The sequence below is a fragment of the Juglans regia genome, chromosome 11 (genome assembly GCF_001411555.2).
Source record: "Juglans regia cultivar Chandler chromosome 11, Walnut 2.0, whole genome shotgun sequence".
Lineage (NCBI taxonomy): Eukaryota > Viridiplantae > Streptophyta > Magnoliopsida > Fagales > Juglandaceae > Juglans > Juglans regia.
Window position 1 is genome coordinate 30126937 of NC_049911.1, and position 16652 is coordinate 30143588.

At 37.3% G+C, this 16652-nt stretch overlaps 1 protein-coding gene across 3 annotated transcripts in view; it reads left to right on the forward strand.

Moving 5' to 3' along the window:
- The window catches only part of LOC109021173 (protein SABRE), a 34417-nt gene that overhangs the window by 4930 nt on the left and 12835 nt on the right, over positions 1 to 16652 (forward strand). The window contains exons 6-14 of one of the 3 annotated variants that reach the window (XM_019003749.2): positions 743 to 913; positions 1017 to 1094; positions 2190 to 2441; positions 4647 to 6725; positions 7841 to 9710; positions 9952 to 10052; positions 13252 to 13608; positions 13710 to 13828; positions 15216 to 15465. In XM_019003749.2, the coding sequence (XP_018859294.2) occupies positions 743 to 913; positions 1017 to 1094; positions 2190 to 2441; positions 4647 to 6725; positions 7841 to 9710; positions 9952 to 10052; positions 13252 to 13608; positions 13710 to 13828; positions 15216 to 15465 (5277 nt within the window). Of the gene's footprint in view, positions 1 to 742; positions 914 to 1016; positions 1095 to 1156; positions 1675 to 1751; positions 2029 to 2189; positions 2442 to 4646; positions 6726 to 7840; positions 9711 to 9951; positions 10053 to 13251; positions 13609 to 13709; positions 13829 to 15215; positions 15466 to 16652 lie in introns of those variants that run through there. The other 2 variants (XM_035682816.1, XM_035682817.1) reach the window with 2 other exon arrangements.

Genomic DNA, 16652 nt, shown 5'->3' on the forward strand with positions numbered 1-16652 from the left:
GAAAATATAAGTTCATTTGAATTAAATAGTTCAAACTGCACTTCTTAAATGAAATTTATTCCTTAGCCAAAAAAAAAAAAGTTTCAAAGTTCTAGAAGAGGTATGTTTTTTTAATAGTCATGCCTTCTGTAACTTTGAAGAGGTGCGACATAAAAAAAGTTTATATCTCTTCAGTAACTTTGATCATTTTTTATTTTATTTTATTCGTACAGCTTCAATTGATTGGGTTAGTATGTCACTCTACTATCCACCACTACCTCTTACACCCGGGTAGCAAATTGGAAGAGAACTTAGGTTGCTTTTGTAAAACCTGGGTTTCATTTTTTTTTTTTTGTTAATGTGGGGTTTTCTTCACCACTGGCTACCAGCAGAGCCATCTTCTGCCTTGTATGATATTTTCTCTGACACAGTTCCTCTTCATCTCCTTTGCTAGTAATGCTATCATCTTAGTTAATTTGTGGAGTAAGTTCGCTTATTAAGCCAACTACATATGCTGTATTAGCAGTGATTAATTCTCTGCTTATAGCATATTATTTAGTCTGCGCGTGTGTCTATATATATACACACACACACACACACTGGTTGACTGTGGTAGCAGCAATATGTTTACATGCTTTATGCCATTTCAAGGCACATAGAAGATGTCTTGGTTGCATTTGATTGGAATGCATGATAAATAAGCTTGGAAAATTTGCTAAATGGAGTAAATTTAACTAACAAAAAACATGTTCTTAACATATAGGTTTGCTTCAACTTGCCAAAACTGGATGTGAGGTTTGTGCATCATGAGCATGATATTGATGTTGAGAATAACATCATGGGAATTCAATTAAAGATAATCAAATCTCGATTTAGTGAAGATGTGGGGGACAGCACACGCCTTGATGTTCAAATGGATTTCAGCGAGATTCATGTAGGGGTCTAACTGTCGATCTTCTTACAGTTCTTTTGTGCCAGAATTTTACAATCATGTTAAGCTTCACTTCTTGTTGACAATGATTTTCACTACATTTCAGCTTCTTAGAGAAGCTGGCACCTCTGTTTTGGAGATACTTAAAGTTGATGTTGTCTCATTTTTGTATGTGCCGATACAGGTAAGTAGGTAGTTTGTTATCTTTTTCTAGCTGCTACTTTTTCATTGTGTGTTTTAAGTTTAGGTAAATACAGAACAGGTGTGAACTATATATGTAGTACTATTATTTTGTTAGGACATTCACCCTCTTTGGATTATCACTTTATACGATTGTCTTGAACAATGCGGTTTTTGTTACTCTTAAAAGTTAAAGCTTACTCATTATCACAAGTGGCAAATGAGTGAGTCTGACTTGAGTTAGGTCAAATGGACAGTACTATGGATGTTGGCATCTGACGTGGAACAGGTACTCGACAATGCTGCCTGAGAACAAAATGAACTGCAGTTTGTTTTTTTATCTTGAGAAAGTTCTGTCTTGGTGTTGATGGGTTGGTTGGTACACATACCCTCACTCTTTTTGCCCATGTATTTGGTCCTCCTGTTGATCCATGTCAGCTAGCCGCTAGGTAATCACCTTTATCAAATACAGCTATCCAGTTATCCTAGTTGGTCCCCTCTCTCATGGTCACAGCTAGAGTGGATGACAGGTTAGAGAGGATTATTGGACAGTACTATGGATGTTGGCATCTGATGCAATACAGGTGCTTGACAATGCTTCCTGAGAACAAAATGAACAGTAGTTATTTATTTATTTATTTTTTATCTTGAGAAAGTTCTGTCTTGGTGTTGGTGGGTTGCTTATTACACATACCCTCACTCTTTTTGTCCATGTATTTGGTCCTCCTGTTGATGCATGTCAGCTAGGTAATCACCTTTATTAAATACATCTATCCAGTAATCCTCTTTGGTCTCCTCTCTCATGATCACAGCTAGTTAGAGAGGAATTGGAGACCTTTTTCTGCAATGGTGGAGACGATAGGTTTAGTTTGTTGTCGTTTGAGCTTTTTGCATGCAGATATCAATGCATTGACTACTAGAGCATGCTGACATCAGTGGTATTGCATTTATACATTACAGACTCTATTTTACTTGGATTTTACTTCCAAATAATTATGGTGTCTTTCTTTTTAGATGCATTGGATATGTTTAACTTTGCATTGACAGTGCGCAATATCATTTATTTACTAGATCTTTTTTTAATGTTCTTACTATACAGCTGAACTCGCCTATTAGAGCTGAAATTGATTTTAAACTTGGAGGTACTCAGTGCAACATCATAACGAGTAGACTAAAGCCGTGGTTGCGCCTCCACTACTCGAAAAAGAAAAAAATGGTGCTTCAGGAGGAGACTCTTGCTCTTGAAAAGTCTCAATCAATTGAATCCAAAGCCGTCATGTGGACATGTACTGTCTCAGCCCCTGAGATGACCATTGTGCTCTATAGTGTCAACGGTTTGCCAGTATATCATGTAAGTGCTATATTTATTGCTATCACATGGTGTTAGGTTAGGTGAAATGCTTGAAGCATTTATTTTGAAATAAGTGTTGTGTTAGTGCTCGTCAGCTGTAAGATTGTTATGTCCTTGGGGTATCATTTGGACCTATTTTCAAATTGAGGCAACCAAATAAATATAGAGTACATATGAGGAATGGAACTTGAGTTTTGTAGTATTCATCTAATTGATTCTATCATTAATAAACTACCTTGTTAATATTGGTAACTAGTGCCCACGAAGATTTTCTTATAAGAAAATGGCACCACGATAAAAGCAGAGATTCATAAAATTCTTACCAGTCCAATTTCCCGAAGCAAGGAAGCATTTGATTCAAGGTCCTGCAAATCAATACCATGGCAGGATTAAGATGCCATGATCAGACAATATAGTGGCTAATCTTCAGCACAATAGTGGAACAATGAGAATTCTGCTTTATATGAATTGTAAACATAAACATACTTCTCCCCATTTCCATAAAATGGAACAACATTTTAAGCCTTTCATTATTAATGGCCATTGGATTTAGTGAGGGTGTGACTACTTGGATTTGTCTACCACTGTTAAAGAACGTGAAAAGTTCATGTGGAGGCCCGTGATGAAAATCTGTTATTCTAGTGGGGCATTTTGGTGTACCATAAAACGATGTTCGACTTTGAGAACATATAAACTAGGGTTTTGGGGTGTATGATAATGATCACCTATTCATTTTATTTGATGGTCTTAAATCAGTGGATATTTGACTTTAAAATATATATGTGTGTGTATATATATATATATATGAGTATATATATATATATATATGAGTTTTGCTACTCATCATTTCCACACATCACACACCACACAACACTTTTTTTTTCTTTTAATTTTTTTAATTTTTAACTTTCTATACTAATTGAGTTCTTCTACTCATCATCCATACACTACATATTTGGTAAGAGAAAAAAAATAAAAAATAAAAAATTATGTATGGTGTGTGGTGTATGAGGATGATAAGTAGAATTTTTCATATATATATAGATTCATTGGACGGCTGATAGGAGGTAATTCTATTTCACTTCCCCATTTTCCTCCCAACACCTACTTTTTTTAAAAAAAAAAAAAAAAACTTTCCTCCCAACACCCCCCTTTTGCCTATAAAGGTACTTGTGTATTTTGGGGTCTTAAATGTGTTGGTCTTAATGATAGACTTATTTAGTATTAGGGCTTTGAGTGAGCAGTTTAGAGTTTTGATGGCCAATCTGTGGTGTACGGTAGTGACTTAAGTTGCAGTGCCACCTTTCATTCAAGAGTTGCGTTTTTGTTTCTACAAATTTGACCACCTCAGTGCCTGTTTAGGATTGTGGTAGGAAATAGAGCTTTTCATGGTAGCGTGTAGAGTTTTACTAAAAAGCTTTACTATTAAGAAGTTGTTTATTGTTTGGTAAAAATGCTCTTAAAGTGCTTTTAAAGTAACTATGTTGGTTTTTTTTAAAATGTAGCATTATCTACAAGAGTTTGGAAGCACTTTTTATAAATTTAGGGCCTGTTTGGAAGCTTAAAAAGTGCTTTTAAGCTAAAAGTGCTTTTAATAGCTTAAAGGCTCTTTTAAAGGAAAAATGGTATGTTTGGTAAATTTATAAAAAGTGCTTTAATCACTTAAAAATAGCTGAAAGTCTACTTTTTTAAAAAGCACCAAATTGAAGCTTTTATTGAAAAGCTCCTGCAGATAATTGTATATTTTTAAAAAACTACCGTAACTAACTTTAAAAGCGCTTTAGATACATGTTTATCAAACAGTAAATGGCTTTTAAGTATAGAGCTTTATAGTAAAGCTCAACAATTAAAAGCACTACCATGAAAAATTCTATTTCCTACCGCAATCCCAAACATGCACTCAAATTATTGAAGATTTATGCCAAATGAAGTTTTATATTTCAACACTTTTCATATTCACTTTTCTGATCCTTGCTTTCAATATGAAGTTGTGCAACTGCATACATGGATTCACACACCTAATTCTTTTTATGTTGGAATATAAATAATAGGTGACATGATTATGCGTTTGTGGATGGAATTTCTAAGGTTCCCCCATTGTATAGTACTCATTATATCTTTCTATTTCTTACTCTTTAACTTCCACTATTTGATGAAATACTGATTATGTATCTACAGTATTTTTAACTTCTGACTTCCTAATAGGGTTGCTCACAATCATCACATGTGTTTGCAAATAATATATCGAATATGGGAACTGCAGTGCACATGGAACTTGGTGAAATAAATTTGCACATGGCAGATGAATATCAAGAATGCTTAAAAGAGAGCCTTTTTGGGGTGGAATCAAATTCAGGTTCTTTAATGAACATAGCAAAGGTTAACTTGGATTGGGGTAAGAAGGACATGGAGTCATCTGAGGAAGAGGATCCTAGGTCTAAATTGGTTCTATCTGTTGATGTAACTGGTATGGGTGTATGTTTAACTTTTAAGCATGTCGAATCACTTATATTAACTGCCGTATCCTTTCAAACTCTCTTCAAAAAACTTTCTGCATCTGGAAAAAGAACAGCACAGAACCGGGTAGGGCGTTCCTCCAAATCTTCAGGAAAAGGGACGCGACTCTTAAAATTTAATCTTGAGCGCTGTTCTGTAAACTTCTGTGGTGACGTGGGTTTGGAAAACACAGTTGTTGTAGATCCCAAGCGTGTGAATTATGGAACACAGGGTGGTCAGGTTGTTATCAGTGTGTCTGCTGATGGCACACCACGCTGTGCAAAAGTAATGCCCACACTATCAGAAGAATACAAGAAGTTGAAGTACTCTTTTTCTCTTGATATTGTCCATTTGAGTTTGTGTGTGAACAAGGAGAAACAGTCCACACAGATGGAACTCGAGAGAGCACGATCTGTCTATCAGGAGTATTTATTGGAACATAAGCCTGCCACAAAAGTGACGTTGTTTGACATTCAAAATGCCAAATTTGTACGGCGATCTGGTGGCCTGAAAGAGATTGCTGTTTGCTCTCTTTTCAGTGCTACTGATATTATGGTCAGGTGGGAGCCTGATGTACACCTATCATTAATTGAACTTGTTTTGCAATTGAAGTGGCTGGTACACAATCAGAAGCTTCACAGACATGGCAATGAATCTGTGGAAGACGTCCCTGGTGTCAGGGATATTGAACAGAAGAAAGAAGCCACTTCAGTATCAGGAAATGGTGATAAGCACAAGAAAAGGGAATCTATATTTGCTATTGATGTAGAAATGTTGCGTATATCTGCAGAGGTTGGAGATGGGGTTGACGCAATGGTTCAGGTTCAGTCTATCTTCTCTGAGAATGCCCGTATAGGAGTACTTCTTGAAGGGCTTATGCTTTGTTTCAACGGGTCCAGAGTATTCAGAAGTAGCCGAATGCAAATTTCACGTATTCCCAGTGCCTCTATAGATGCAGACGTACCAGTTGCCACTTCATGGGATTGGGTAGTACAAGGCCTTGATGTTCATATTTGCATGCCATACAGGTTGCAATTGCGTGCCATTGATGATGCCATTGAGGATATGTTGCGCGGTTTGAAGCTTATAACTGCTGCTAAAACTAATCTAATTTTTCCCGCTAAGAAAGAAAGCTCAAAAGCTAAAAAGCCTGGTGCAACAAAATTCGGTAGTGTAAAGTTTTGCATACGCAAACTAACTGCTGATATCGAGGAAGAGCCAATGCAGGGCTGGCTTGATGAACACTATCAGCTGATGAAGAATGAGGCTTGTGAGTTAGCTGTCAGGTTAAAATTTCTCGACAAATTTATTTCCAAAGCCAATCAATGTCCTAAAACAGCTGAAACAAATGATGCTAATGGATTAGAGGTTGATGTGCAAGATCCTTCAGCTATTCGCAAAATGGAAGAAGAAATTTATGAACAGTCATTTCGATCATATTATCAGACATGTCAGCGTCTAGCACCGTCTGAAGGTTCAGGTGCCTGTAGGGAAGGGTTTCAGGCTGGTTTTAAGCCTAGCACTGCCAGAACTTCTCTTCTTTCCATTTCTGCCACAGATTTAGATGTAAGCTTGACTAGAATTGATGGTGGAGATGCTGGGATGATAGAGGTTTTAAAGAAGCTGGATCCTGTCTGCCTTGAAAAAAATATACCATTTTCTAAGCTGTACGGGCGAAAAATTCTCTTGCATACAGGCTCTCTTGTTGTTCAGCTACGAGATTACACATTTCCTCTTTTCTATGCTACTTCGGGTACATGTGAAGGTCATGTTGTTCTAGCACAGCAGGTGAGGTTCAGAGCTGCCTCTCTTTACTTTATGGTTTCATTTTTAGTGTATACTTGTATTGTAGATGCTTTTTGGTTGTGAAAATCTGTCATCCTGGATATGTGAAAATTCATAGATCGGATAAGCACTTTTTTATTACTGATGCCCACCAAAAAGATAATCATATCTTGAAACGTAAGGGTTTTACTTCTGTATGTATCCTTTATAGAATGAACAACCTATGGACTGATAGATTGTTCTGTTATATGGGAGGGCATTGCTATCATGGATCTTCTACGAAGTATGTGTACCTTTAAACAGTCTCACTTTCTATGAACTCCCTGCTTCTCTTTGACTAATATGATTCTACATTCCTGATTGTTCTCAATCAAATTAGTATAGAATAATGGTTTGAAGATATAATATACTTTTTAATGAGAATTGGCATAGCTCAAGTACACTGGAGATATACAAGAGCAACACTCATGTGTCATTGTCTAAAGATACAAGGAAATCATGAATGCTCATGCCATCAAAGTCTATTACAATCAACCAATGGAATAAAGTGTGAAGAAAAATATTCTAAGCTCGTCCATTGTCCATTCGAGATCTTTGAAACTCCATTCATTTCTCACCTTCCATATGCACCACCAAAGGCAAGTCGGGACCATCTTCCACATAGCTACAATGTGAGGATTAGCTTGGATGCCTCTCCAACTTGCTAGCAAATCGACCACCCTTCTTGGCATCACCCAAAGTAATCCCACTCTAGCAGAGATATAATTTTGTAAGCTCATGGCCACTTCACAATGCAATAATAAGTGGTCAACGGACTCCCCACTTTTTTTGCACATACAACACCAGTCCATCACAATGATTCGGTGCATCCTTAGATTGTCTAGGGTGAAAATCTTCCCTAAAGGAAGCTGTGTAGAAATCTATAAATGAGTCAACTTCCCAATCTTGTGCAGCTTTGAGGAAGGTGACATTCCACTGAAGACATAATATTGACTTGCATCTACACCAGATTTTCTTTGTTTGTATCTCTGGCTTCACTGATGTTCTTTTTGTTTTCATGAAATATCTTGACATCCAAGTTATGCTCTGTGGCTGTGACTGTTTCCTCTTTGAATTAGGCAACATGTTTTCAGCCTCAAATTTATCAAGATGTCTTTGTTGGAAGATGGAGAAAGGTGTGCATGCTTCGTTCAGCCAGTGGTACTACTCCACCAGTGAAAACATACTCAGATTTGCCCATACATTTTCAGAAAGGGGAAGTGTCCTTTGGAGTGGGCTATGAACCAGCTTTTGCTGATGTAAGCTATGCTTTTGCTGTGGCACTTCGCAGGGCTAATCTGAGTGTGCGGAATGTTGATTCTTCTGTTTCACAAACTCAGCCACCAAAAAAGGAACGGAGCTTACCGTGGTGGGATGATATGAGATATTACATTCATGGGAATATCACTTTAATGTTTTCTGAAACCAGATGGAATGTCCTTGCAACTACTGATCCCTACGAAAAGCTTGATAAACTTCAAATTATCTCTAGTTCAATGGAGATTCAACAGTCAGATGGTAAAGTTTATGTTTCAGCAAAAGATTTTAAGATTTTAGTGAGCAGTTTGGAGAGTTTGGCTAGCCGTCGTGGTTTAAAACTTCCTACTGGCATATCTTGTCCATTACTAGAAGCCCCGACCTTCACTCTTGAAGTTATGATGTACTGGGAATGTGAATCTGGCAATCCTCTAAATCATTATCTACATGCATTTCCCTCTGAAGGCAAGCCTCGGGAAAAAGTTTTTGATCCCTTCAGATCAACTTCTCTGTCCCTTCGGTGGAACTTCTCTCTTAGACCCCTTCTTCAAACGTCTGAGAAGCAATCCCCATCTTCAACCTTGGAAGATAGTGCTGGTGTAGACGGAACTGTCTATGGTCCTCCGCACAAGCTTGAGAATGTTTCGATTGTTTCTCCAACATTGAATATCGGTGCTCATGATCTAGCATGGATAATAACATTTTGGAACATGAATTATGTTCCTCCTCACAAATTGCGTAGCTTTGCTCGCTGGCCCCGTTTTGGAATTCCAAGAGCTGCTAGATCTGGGAATTTATCACTGGACAAAGTGATGACAGAATTTATGCTCCGAATAGATGCTACTCCTACCTGTATAAAACATATGCCATTAGATGATGATGATCCAGCCAAAGGACTGACATTCAATATGTCAAAGCTGAGGTATGAACTTTGTTATAGTCGAGGTAAGCAAAAATACACTTTTGAAAGCAAGCGTGATTCTCTTGATCTCGTTTACCAAGGTCTTGACCTCCACACGCCTAAGGCATTTTTGAATAAAGATGATAGCACTAGTGTTGCAAAAGTAGTTCAAATGACAAGAAAAAGTACCCAATCTGCATCCATGGATAGAGTTTCCAGTGGGAATAGTAATTATGTGAATGGTTGCACCGAGAAGCATCGTGATGATGGATTTCTTTTATCATCTGATTATTTCACTATTAGAAAGCAGGCCCCAAAGGCTGATCCTGCTAGGTTATTAGCCTGGCAAGAGGCTGGAAGAAGAAATCTTGAGATGACTTATTGGAAATCTGAGTTTGAAAATGGGAGTGAGAGTGATGAGCATACACGATCTGACCCAAGTGATGATGATGGGTACAATGTCGTAATAGCTGATAATTGTCAGCGTGTTTTTGTTTATGGCCTTAAGCTTTTGTGGACTATTGAGAACAGAGATGCTGTATGGTCCTGGGTTGGTGGTATATCCAAAGCATTTGAACCTCCAAAGCCTTCTCCTTCTCGGCAGTATGCCCAGAGGAAGTTACTTGAGGAAAACCAGCAAGGTGGTGGAGCTGAAACACACCAAGATGATATGGCTAAGCCCCTTTCTACCAGCCATGGTGCTAGTTCTCCCCCTCCTCAAAACGCAGAAACATCATCATCATTACCTTCGCATTCTCTTAAAATGGAGAATTTGTCAGCTGCAGCTGCCGGTATAACTCAAGCAACCTTTGACGTTTTGGTTTGAAGGGTTTAGTTTAGCAGTGCAAATACATTGATAGAACTAGTGACATTCAATTTGTGTAGTTTTGCTCAAGGTGCAAATGATTGTCAGCAGCATTGAAGACATATCTAGCTATATTTTGCCATCAGTTAGTTGAAGTTCTCATCAGCATGATTTTTTATTGCCAAAATATTCAGCTAAGAGGCACTTTGTTTTTGCATAATTTCCAGTGAAAAGTGTAAACATAACTGATCCTGAGGAGGACGGCACTCGTCATTTCATGGTGAATGTTATTGAGCCACAGTTCAATCTTCACTCAGAAGACGCCAATGTAAGTTGTGAAGAAAACTTCAGCATCAAAACAATCTTCTCATTTTAGGTTGAAAAATATTATTATTTACTATTTCTTATCTTGGCCTTTTCTTTGCTATGTATAAATTTGCATTCCTAGTTATTTGTGCTCTCTGGTGCAGCAAGTTCAACTTAATTTCCATGAATATTCATATATTTTGAAAATTTCCAGTGATGGTTAATTGAGTTGGGAAAGTGGAGAGGAAACTAAATGTTGAAATTTTTTATTTTAGGTGAAATTTAATATTAGCTAGGTTGGTGATATTATCCTTTAGTAAACCTTCTTTGCAAATCTCGAAATGTTTGTTTGAGTGACGATGTCAACTGGGCTGGTCAGAGATCCATATTTGTGCACAGACTATGCCGATGGATCAATTGGAGATGAAATTTTGTGTTTGGAAGCACTTGTGTGTTTTCTCAATGGAGGTTATGCCCTTTGTGTTAGGCGAGGATCTTTTGGATCTTATTGATTTAGGATGTCCAAGAGCATTTTCATCACTTGCATAATTTATTTTTTTCTTTGAAGCCATGTCTGAGCTGAAAATCAACTTAGGAAGTTTGACTTTAATGGCATGAACGTACATGATTTTCTTGTATCTTTAGACAGTCATGCATAGATGTGGTTCTTGTATATGTCCCGTGTACTTGGCTTCGCCTATATTTAATAAAATTCCTCTTTACTGATAAAAAAACAAATTTGTGCCGATAGAGGAAATAAACAATGTTGGCAGTTTGGCATGTATCCTTGGGTGTCGGGTGCCATCTCTACCCACGGAGTATCTGGGTATCCTGTTGGGAGCATTGTTTAAGGCGAAGTTCTTTTGGGATGGTGTTATAAAAGAGATGGAACGTCGCATATTTGGGTGGAAGTGGTTATGCTTACCCAAAGGTGGGAGGCTTACTCGGATCAAGAGTACCCTTTCTAACCTTCCTAATTATTTCTTGTCTCCATTTCCCTGTTCCCGTTGGCATAGTCGAACAACTTGAGAAGTTTTTAGAGGAATTTCATGTGAGGGGGGCTGGTGTTGAGCTCAAATTCCACCTAGTCAAGTGGCCAAGGTATGCACACCGATTTCACCAGGCAGTTTGGGGATTAGAAATTTGTTTTTATTGAACAAAGCCTTATTGGGAAAATGGTTATGGCATCATGATACCGAGAGAGAGGGTTTGTGGAAGCATGTGGGTAGTTGGTATTCAAGTGTTGTCAGTGGGCTTTATGGGGTTGCGATGTGGAAGAACATCAGGAAAAGATGGGGCGTTTCTCTTGTTTTATTAGAATTGAGGTGGGTGAAAAATCTAAAATTAGGTTTTTTATGATGTGTGGTGCAGGGACGAACCTTTTAGATTATCTTTCAAGAATTGTTTGTTTATCCTACTTTAAGGAGACTTCAGTTGCAGAACATTTGCTGGAGTATGATAATTTTCTCCAATGGAATGTTACTTTTAGTAGACCAGCCCATGATTGGGAGCTGTCCTTTGTTCTATAGCAAGTTGTATTCCGTTAGATGGAGGAGCAACAATGATCAAAATTCAAATGTGTTCGGTCTCGTCTAAAAGATGGATCTTCGAGATAAGTCCTTTTCATTGTGGTCATCCCTTAAGTTGGCTTATTTATTCCTTGGAAATATATTAACAGAAATAAGCCGCCCTCAAGGGTAGCTTTTTTTTCTTCCCTTTTTTAAGGCCTCCTTAGGAAAGATCTTAACAACAAATAATTTAAGAAAGAGGCATGCTGATACAATAGATTGGTGTACAATGTGCAAGAAAAATGGGGGGCATTGATAATCTTCTGGTACATTGTGAGTTCGCTAGAGAATTATTGGTAGCGATGTTTAGCATTTGAGTAAATGAAATGGTCATGCTCCTGTGAGTGGTGGAGTTGTTGTCATGTTGGTTGATCCCGTGTGGAAGTCATTTTTTTTTTTATCAGTAAAAGAAAAATATTATATATATGAATGAAATAGGCATAGTCCTTGTACACAGGAAGTATACATAAGTACTCCTAACTACATTCTAAAGACGATAAAATAAAGACAAGAATTCCTGGATATTATCCCCATCTAATACAATAGTAGAAAACCAACACATTAGAGTATGGAGAAAAAAATTCTTCAACTCGGTCATTGAGCGTTCCTTATCTTCAAAGCAACGTGCATTCCTTTCCGTCCAAATACACCACATAATACACAACGGAGTCATCTTCCATACTGCTACCACTTGATGACTGTCTTGCATATTTGGCCAACACCCCAACAAATCCACCACTCTCATAGGCATAACCCAAGCAACATCAACCCTTAGGAAGATTTCATCCCACAACACCCTTGCTAACTCATAGTGTAATAATAGATGATCCGCAGATTCTCCATTCTTTTTGCACATGTAACACCAATCCAACACTACACAACCTCTCTTTCTTAGATTTTCTGTGATCAATATCTTCCCAAGAGCAGCACTCCATACAAAAAAAGAAACTTTCGAAGGAAAGTGTGGAAGTCATAGAAATTCAGAAGTTTGAGAATGGTCCCCTTGTGCATGATGTGGTGCATTTGGAAAGTGTGCAATGCCCAGACTTTTGAAGATCATGAGAGGATGGTATCGGAGTTAAGAGCCGTTGTATTGAGTACTCTCTATTTTTGATTAATTTCTCACAGCAGCTTCTGTTTCTCTAACTTCCTAGAATTAAAAGAAAAGATTTGCTATTTTTCTTTTTCCCGATAGTGAAGAGTATTCTTTTGTATACTTCTATGTGCAATGATTGCACCCTCTCTATGCTATTATTAAGAGCACAATGGAGACTTGTAGTGTCAAAAGTTTTTGATGTTGTCAAGTTATGCAAATAATATTGATAAATATGATTTTTTATGCATTATAAAATGATGTCATAAAATTATGACATATTTTCAGCTGTCATCGTCCTTTATAGGTATGTTTATAAGAAATTTTTGCTGCTAAACTTTTCTGTTTATGCAACCCAGAAAGTTCTTGGAGTACTTATCTTTCTTGGAATATATCTAATGCCTCATATGAATCTGAGTCTATCTAAAGAAACCTCATTACGAGGGGTTTTCATTTTATGATGGTGGTTGTCCTCCTATGCTTTATACTTGTTCATCTGCAGTGGCATGGCAGACAAACTGCACTGATGCTTAGGGTCTCCATGGTTTTTTCCCAAACAGGGTAGATTTCTTCTTGCTGCTGTCAGTGGTCGTGTTTTGGCCCGATCGTTTCATTCGGTCCTCCATGTTGGATATGAGGTGATTGAGCAAGCACTTGGTACTGGCAACGTACAGATTCCTGAATGTCAACCTGAAATGATGTGGAAACGCATGGAGTTCTCTGTCATGTTGGAGCATGTGCAAGCTCATGTTGCACCAACTGATGTTGATCCAGGGGCTGGATTGCAGTGGCTTCCAAAAATTCTTAGAAGCTCTCCAAAAGTAAAGCGTACTGGTGCTCTACTCGAGAGAGTTTTTATGCCTTGTGATATGTACTTTCGGTACACAAGGCATAAAGGTGGGACTCCTGAACTAAAGGTAATATGGTCTTCATGTTTTCGTTCTATCACATGAATGTTGCTTAGTTATAGCAAACAAGATGCTTATTTAAACTCTCGTTTTTCATCTTTTTGTTGCAGGTGAAGCCCTTAAAGGAGCTCACTTTCAATTCTCATAATATAACTGCGACAATGACATCTCGGCAGTTTCAAGTTATGCTGGATGTGTTGACCAATCTTCTTTTTGCACGGCTACCCAAGTGAGAGCATGATTTTTTTTTTATTTTTTTATTTATCTTTTTTCCTTTATATGTGCCTTCATTTTGGAATCACATGAGGTCTGTTAATCCTATTTGAAATTCTTAATTACATGTGGTGGCTCATTGAATCAATATCTATATGCTCATATTTATTTATTTTTTGATAATTAGTAAGAGATTTTATTACTAAAAATAGGCATAGCCCAAGTACACAAGAAGAATAGAAGAGGAAAAACCTACATAAACTCTAAACTCTAGAAACTGAAAATGACTAAAGCAAATCAAAAAGATTATCTCTATTCAATTCGAGAGCCTTATCCCTAAAACTCAAGGTATTAAAGAAAAACTCCCCAAGTTCTCCCATCAAGCGTTCTCTATCTTCAAAGCACCTCCCATTCCTCTCTAACCATAAGCACCACATCAAGCACGAAGGAATCATCTTCCAAATGGCAGCAATACGTTGTCTCCCCTCAAAACCTTTCCAACATGCAAGAAGATCCACCACATGCTTAGGCATCACCCAAGCAATACCCATCCTACCAAAAATCTCATTCCACAATGTCTTAGCCACCTCACAATGAAGAAAAATATGGTTAACAGATTCACCATCTTTCTTACACATGAAGCACCAATCTACTACATGCTTTCTTAAGTTATCCATGGTGAGAATTTTTCCAAGAGGCACCAACCAACAGAAAAATGCCACCTTACTAGGCACCTTAACTCTCCAAATGCATTTCCAAGGGTAATCATAGACACAATGACAGGTTAGCGCCTTATAAAAGGAACTAACCGAAAATCTGGAATTTTCTGCATGAACCCCCGGCAAACTATCCTCCCTTCCCTGAACAATCTATATGTTCATAATGCTTTGGGAATATCTGTATCTATAATGTTGGTATTGCATATTGTTGTGGAAATGCCCTTTCAGCTGTATAACCTTTCAGGCCTTTTATTGTATTCCATATTGCCTTATTTGGTTGATCATCGCAAGAGGTAAAGACTGAGCATTAGCTTCAGTTCAGCTTAGTCTGATCCTAGCCAGGGATCATTTTAAACCGTCATGACTTTGCATCAAATGTTGGCTTAACAATATTGGATATCTAACACTTTGATAACTGGAATTTTGATCAAATACTTGCATATGTTTTCTAGTCAATGATTGCTGTTAGTGAGCCAAAGATGGTTGGTTTATCTTATGTGGATGTCAAAAATCAATCTACGAGGTATATTGGAAACTCGGTTCTGGTGCTTAAACTTGTATAATTATAAGTTGGATGTTCTATTATACAAATACCCAAAATTAAATGTGTGATTTGGGTTTTAAAACAAGTGTGTTCCACTTTCTAAACTCTTCAAGTTTATTTGGTTAACGTATGTGATTCAGGCCTCGAAAAAGTAGTCTATCGTTTCCTGCTGAAGATGATGAAGATGTTGAAGAGGAGGCAGATGAGATGGTTCCTGATGGTGTTGAAGAGGTGGAACTTGCCAAAATCAACCTTGAACAGAGGGAACGGGAGCAAAAGTTACTTCTTGATGACGTTAGGAAATTGTCCCTTAGGTGTGATACATCCAGTGACCCATATCCAGAAAACGAAGCCGACTTGTGGATGATAACTGGAGGAAGATCCACCTTAGTAAGAAACAAACCTTTTGAACAACCTCTAGATATGTAGTTTAATGACAGTTAAAAAGTTTTTTAATGCCTAGTACTGTTTCTTCACAAATTTAATGATAAACTTTCTGGCACCGAGAAAATGATAGTTCCTTTTCAAATTAATGCTAGTGCATCAAGACTTGCAAAATAACATTTTAGTTTCCGTACACCTCATGTGGTCTCTTATCAACTGAATTATTAACATTTTTGAAATTTTATATTTTTGGGAAAAACTAAAATTTTCCTTTGAATTTGGTTTGCAATGGGAACCATATTTTTGTCTCTTTTATTTTGGAAAAAAATAAGTAACAAAATCTTTTTCTAGTTTTAAAATATTTTCCCCTTAGTCATTAACGCCACAGGAATATAAGATTACTTTGTTTATTATTTACCTTATTGGTGAGGGCCAAGTGTGCTTTGCATTTTTTAGTCCCAATATCAAAGGTACCATCTTCCTTGTTTCAAGTCCTTGCATATTCTAGTTACAGAATTAGAATATTCAAATTTTGGATCTTCATTGCATTGACAAGCCACAGCAATTGTACTGGGTTTTGTTGATTAAATGGTAAGCACCATGTGATGTGTGGCCATATCTACAATTACAGTCTTAAATATTTATTTTGCTCCACTTGAGTGCTGCCTATATCCTGCCTATATTCTGCCAACCCCTTTGTGTCATATAATCTTGTGATTTATAATTCAGCTAGAGAGTTCCATTATGTGCTACCTTGACTTTTCATTACTCTTAGCACAAATCATGATATGAGCATGGTGATTATCACTGCACACTTAAACGTGGTGGAAATTTTCGTAAATCAGGAAAATCTGCCACTCTGGCACATACTTGAACTTTGAACTTGCATCCATGGCTGAGTCCATCACCTTGTGTAAGATTTGGATAAATATACCTTTTAATACCTGTGTGCTGGTAAAATAATGGATCTTTACCTATCAACTCTCCAGGATTTAGGGTAGGTTTGGGGGGTGAGATGAAAATTTTGTGTTTTGTTTTTAAGTTTAAAATATTATGTTTTAATATTATTATTGTTTTGGAATTTGAAAAATGTGTATTGGGATTTGAAAAAGTTGAATTGTTTATTATATTTTATATGGAGATTTGAAAAAGGTGTAATGATGAGATGAGATGAGATGAGAATTTTATGTTTT